This window comes from Stegodyphus dumicola, chromosome 6, assembly GCF_044657685.1.
Source record: "Stegodyphus dumicola isolate Sdum_Otavi_A_Nest chromosome 6, ASM4465768v1".
Classification (NCBI taxonomy): Eukaryota; Metazoa; Arthropoda; class Arachnida; order Araneae; family Eresidae; genus Stegodyphus; species Stegodyphus dumicola.
In genome coordinates, this window is record NC_140773.1 from 203084848 (window position 1) to 203089137 (window position 4290).

At 29.9% G+C, this 4290-nt stretch overlaps 1 protein-coding gene across 1 annotated transcript; it reads right to left on the minus strand.

Moving 5' to 3' along the window:
• Positions 1-509: 509 nt before the first annotated feature.
• LOC118196828 (uncharacterized) lies at positions 510-3680 on the minus strand. Its single transcript, XM_035368306.2, has 3 exons — positions 3536-3680; positions 3272-3431; positions 510-1096 (listed from the first exon to the last, which is right to left on the minus strand). The coding sequence occupies exons 1-3, from the start codon at positions 3678-3680 to the stop codon at positions 739-741; spliced, it is 663 nt and encodes a 220-aa protein (XP_035224197.2). The 3' UTR covers positions 510-738.
• Between the last annotated feature and the right edge of the window lie 610 nt (positions 3681-4290).

Genomic DNA, 4290 nt, shown 5'->3' on the forward strand with positions numbered 1-4290 from the left:
ATAAAACAGGTTGGAAAAACATGTAAGCATTGCACAGCTCACTTTGATACTTTTTGTGATTATTATAAATAATTTCAAAGTGTATATTACTTTCACAGTACTTCTATATTATTTATTTCCTTATTATCTGATTTATTTCCTGAAGTATATAAAACTTCTGCATTATGAATATTTTTAAAGACTATATGATGTATATTAACAAAATAAGATTTCTCTCACCAGAAAGCATAAAATTATCAAAAAATATTAGCTAAGAAATAAATTTGTACCTTACAGTAATGAATTTTCTGTTAGAGATCTGCTACAATACGAAACCTGGCTGTAAATGTTATTCCATAAGTATAACATAGACAAATTAGGCATGAATGTAGATTCATTACAATAGTTAAGATGTGTATCATTATGCTGACATTATTGACATCTATTTTCTGTATACCTTTTTCAGATCATTCAGCTTTTATCATTGCTAAAAATTTAGTTTATACTTATTGCCGAGGCATTTTGTTGTCTTGTTCTGTAATGTACGATGCACTTTTATATTTTCCTGAAATGTCTATGCTGTGTACACGCTTAAAGTAGATTTTTTGTTTCCATTACTTAATTTAATAGAATGTAAAATTAGTTTTTATTTAAAGAAAATATGCATAACACTTAAATAATAATTTTAAAGTCATGTTAAGTATGATGCTCATAGTACATAGTCTTAAATAATAAAACAGAAATTAAAAACATAATTTTTTATTTTACATATTCTGCAATTAATTCCAACATTCTTCTTTTTAATTCATTTTTTTTTTCCCGTGGTACAGCACCAAAGTCATCACGGAGACTTAGTAGAAAGTGTTCATGATCTGATGTTTGGCTCCGTGATTTTAATCGTGCTGCTGCCAAATCTAAATAAGTCGACAATTTTGAATCGATGTCTTTTTTCTTTTGCTTTTTAAGTGGAGGTTCTAAAATCTCTCCACCATCTACAAGTTGGCTGCTGCATGCAGCTTCTTCATTTAATGATTCATCAAAATTTATGGAGTCATTAAATGACTCCATTGTGTCTTCGATAGGGAGTGAAGGCTCATCAATTATATTGCTCGTGGTCCTGTAAATAGAGGAAACATTAAGAGAAAATATAAATAAAATTAATATATATACATAAACATATACATTGTGTGTGTGTAACAATTTAGATTCATTTCATTTCAATTTTCATGTAAAGTAGCCAAACTTTGTTGGAAGAAGCTACATATTAAAATTAAGAATCATTTAATAGCCATAACTAGATATTTATAGTTTTTAAGAAGGTTGATATTGAACCCACAGAGGTCAATGAGGATCAAAAGGGTCGATTGCAAATATGCACCAACAATTTATAGGAATAATCAAGCCCCCATTGAATAAAAAATGTATAATTAATTGTTTATTGATATAAAACTACACATGTGGTAAAGAAGAACACCATACAAAATAAATATAAGGGAAAAAATACATAAAAATTACTTAATAGAAGTTTAAAATCCCATTTTCAAAATGTATAAATTATTTATGCAAAAGTACAGTATAAAAGAATAAATGCAGGAACAAAGAAAACACAACCAAAAATATAAAAATGCAAACTTTCTCAGAAAACGTATTGTTATATACAAGATGCTTGCAAAATTGGAAATTTAAATTTGTCAGTGGCTCATGGAACCTCTGAATTGCAATTTCAGATCAATATTTGATCTAGATTTTATGATGTAAGAAGAGTTGATTATATTGAAGGAGGATGTTCAAGCAGAAGTCTTATTCAAAATGGAAGTTTAGGAATTAAATATTATCAAAGAGAAATATTCCAAAATAAAAGTTATCACATAATGTTATTGAGTTTCCCTTTTTTTTTTTTAACGTAGTAGATGTACTCTTTAGTCAAGATGAGAATTTTCAATGTAAAAAAAGAAATAGGCTGAGCATTTTCGAATGAAGAAGTAGTCTTAATAAGAACCAAGCAGTTTTATGCCGAACACTTAAAAAAATGCATCATTACATCAAGTGCAGCATTTGCATTAATTAAAATGGAACTTTTCTGTAATGTTGTTTCTAAAAACTTGTTTACATTTGTAAAATTAAATATAATAATAATAGAGAAAATAATATAAAATAAATCTAATAAACAATTTTGGTATATCGGTCTTACAGCAGTTCCCCCCCCCAAGACATAAATCACGTTATAGATAATAGAACGTTGTTTGGGTCATTTTTGGTGTTGGCGATAATTTTCAAAATCGCGTCAAGGCTGTAGCGTATACTAGGATTTTACCAGTTATGCTTGTGCAGTTATTTGTATTATGATTATGTTTCATGCCACATATAATAGAGAAAGCATTGAAGAAAACCATCCTTTTAAAGGAAGTCAAAGCAAAAAAAAAAAAAAAAAAGTTTGGAATCCCTGCACAAGAGCTTTTGCATAAAAAAAGTAATTTAGTTTTCTGAAACAATTAACTTAAGCTTTAAATTATTTTACAAACTGGAGCAGAAGATATCCCCTCCCTCTCCTCCAGTATACGTTACATATATTCATAGTGCTGTTAAGAATATGAATGCAACATCTGTTAATACATGTCATTTCTGCTGTCATACAATGTCTATATGAAATGTAGCATATGCACAGTAGTAAATTCCATAAATGGAACTTTTGTTTCTTAATTTGATGCTAAGTGTACATCAAGCAGTTTCAAATTGCTTAATGCTATTAAACACAATGTAATTTAAAATTAATTTGATGATTGATAACAAGGCATGTCATAAAAAAATTTCTGTTTCAAATTGTACTTAAAAAATGAAATCGTTTCTTATAGCATGAGCCACATTTAAGGACCTTCCAAAATAGTTTTCATGGCTTCTTCCACATGTGTCTTTCTCTTATTCAAAACTGCACTTCCAAGGTGTTTCTCTTTTACATATATAGCTTAGTTAAAATAATCTGTAAGCAACCTATTAAATTTTATATAAATTTCCTTAAATAAATACCATTTTGAAAAGCAGTTATAAAATTCTTAACAACTTCAGGAATATTTTGAGCCTTACAAAAAGTATTCTCACTTGTTAATGTAGTTACAAAATTCCCTTAGAAAATTTATATAATAAACAATATCAGAATTATACATTTAAAGATGTAATTCAATTTTATTATTTCAACTACAAAAGTAGAGAATATATATCGTATAGCTGTGATATTTTTAAATATACAGAATATAGTAATCGTTTTAAAATATTAAAAGTTGTTAGAAATACTTACGGTCGATGACTAACTGTATCTCTTAAAAAAGATAATTCCTCATACAATCCAAATTTTGGAGTTGTAGCTTCAGAGCCACTCCTATTTTTTGATTTTAGAGCCTTGCACTCCCTAACATATCTATCACGCAGACATTTCCATCGATGTCTGATAGTATTAACTGAAAATAAGCATATTATAATCATTAGTAAGCATACGTTTCATATCACAAAAAAAATATAATATAAGCAAAAATGTTCCTTGAAATATATGAAACAGACTTACCGTCGTATCCTATACTATTCGATATTTTTATCCAGATTAGTTCTTTTCTTTCTTTATTGCGATAATCTTTGAGTTTGTGATCCCATAACAGTGGGTATTGTCGAATCTCCTTGATAAGTATTTCGTCGTTAAACGCAGCCGCCATGTTGAAAGCTGTAAACAAAACTTTGGAGCAGATCATGACACGTGATCCGAATTCAGTCAGCTATTGGCTAAACGCGCGCGTCGCGGGCGAAAAAGCTGAACAGGAGCGTCCTCAGTTTTACGTCTTCTGCGTCATGCGAATTTACGCCGGCGTCAAAAAAGTTACGTCAACTACGTCGGGAGCGTCCTCGTGTGGACGGGCCTTTACGCATGGGGTAAGCCACAAAAACTCTCAAGCAAGTTCGCGAAATATAAGTCATGGATGAACTACCAGTTTTCAGCGATTTTACTTCTCGGTCGTTCGTCTATGATCGGCTGTACACTTTGCGTAAAAAAGAAATGAGAAAGTTCTGTATCTCGCATTCTACTGGGCCAATCGACGAAATTTAATTCACATATTTGATGCCTCGAAAGCGTGACTCAGGCTTGGATATAGATTAAATATAGCATTGTTCTAATACATGTTATTACTCAAAATCTGACTTCGTATACCAACTTTCTGAAATCGCATATCGATTTTTCCATATTTAGATTCTGCGACCTCAATTATGCCTAAATATTAAATTTTCTAAAATTTGGTGAGAAATTTGCCGAAAAATTTAAAAATTTAC

What these genes read in the sequence shown, in the direction of transcription:
- LOC118196828 (XM_035368306.2), bottom strand. Translation starts at nt 3,680, where the DNA reads ATGGCGGCTGCGTTTAACGACGAAATACTTATCAAGGAGATTCGACAA. An exon ending in GAATAGTATAGGATACGACG is followed by an intron (nt 3,432 to 3,535) that starts GTAAGTCTGTTT and finishes GCTTATTTTCAG; the next exon opens with TTAATACTATCAGACATCGA. An exon ending in GATACAGTTAGTCATCGACC is followed by an intron (nt 1,097 to 3,271) that starts GTAAGTATTTCT and finishes CTCTATTTACAG; the next exon opens with GACCACGAGCAATATAATTG.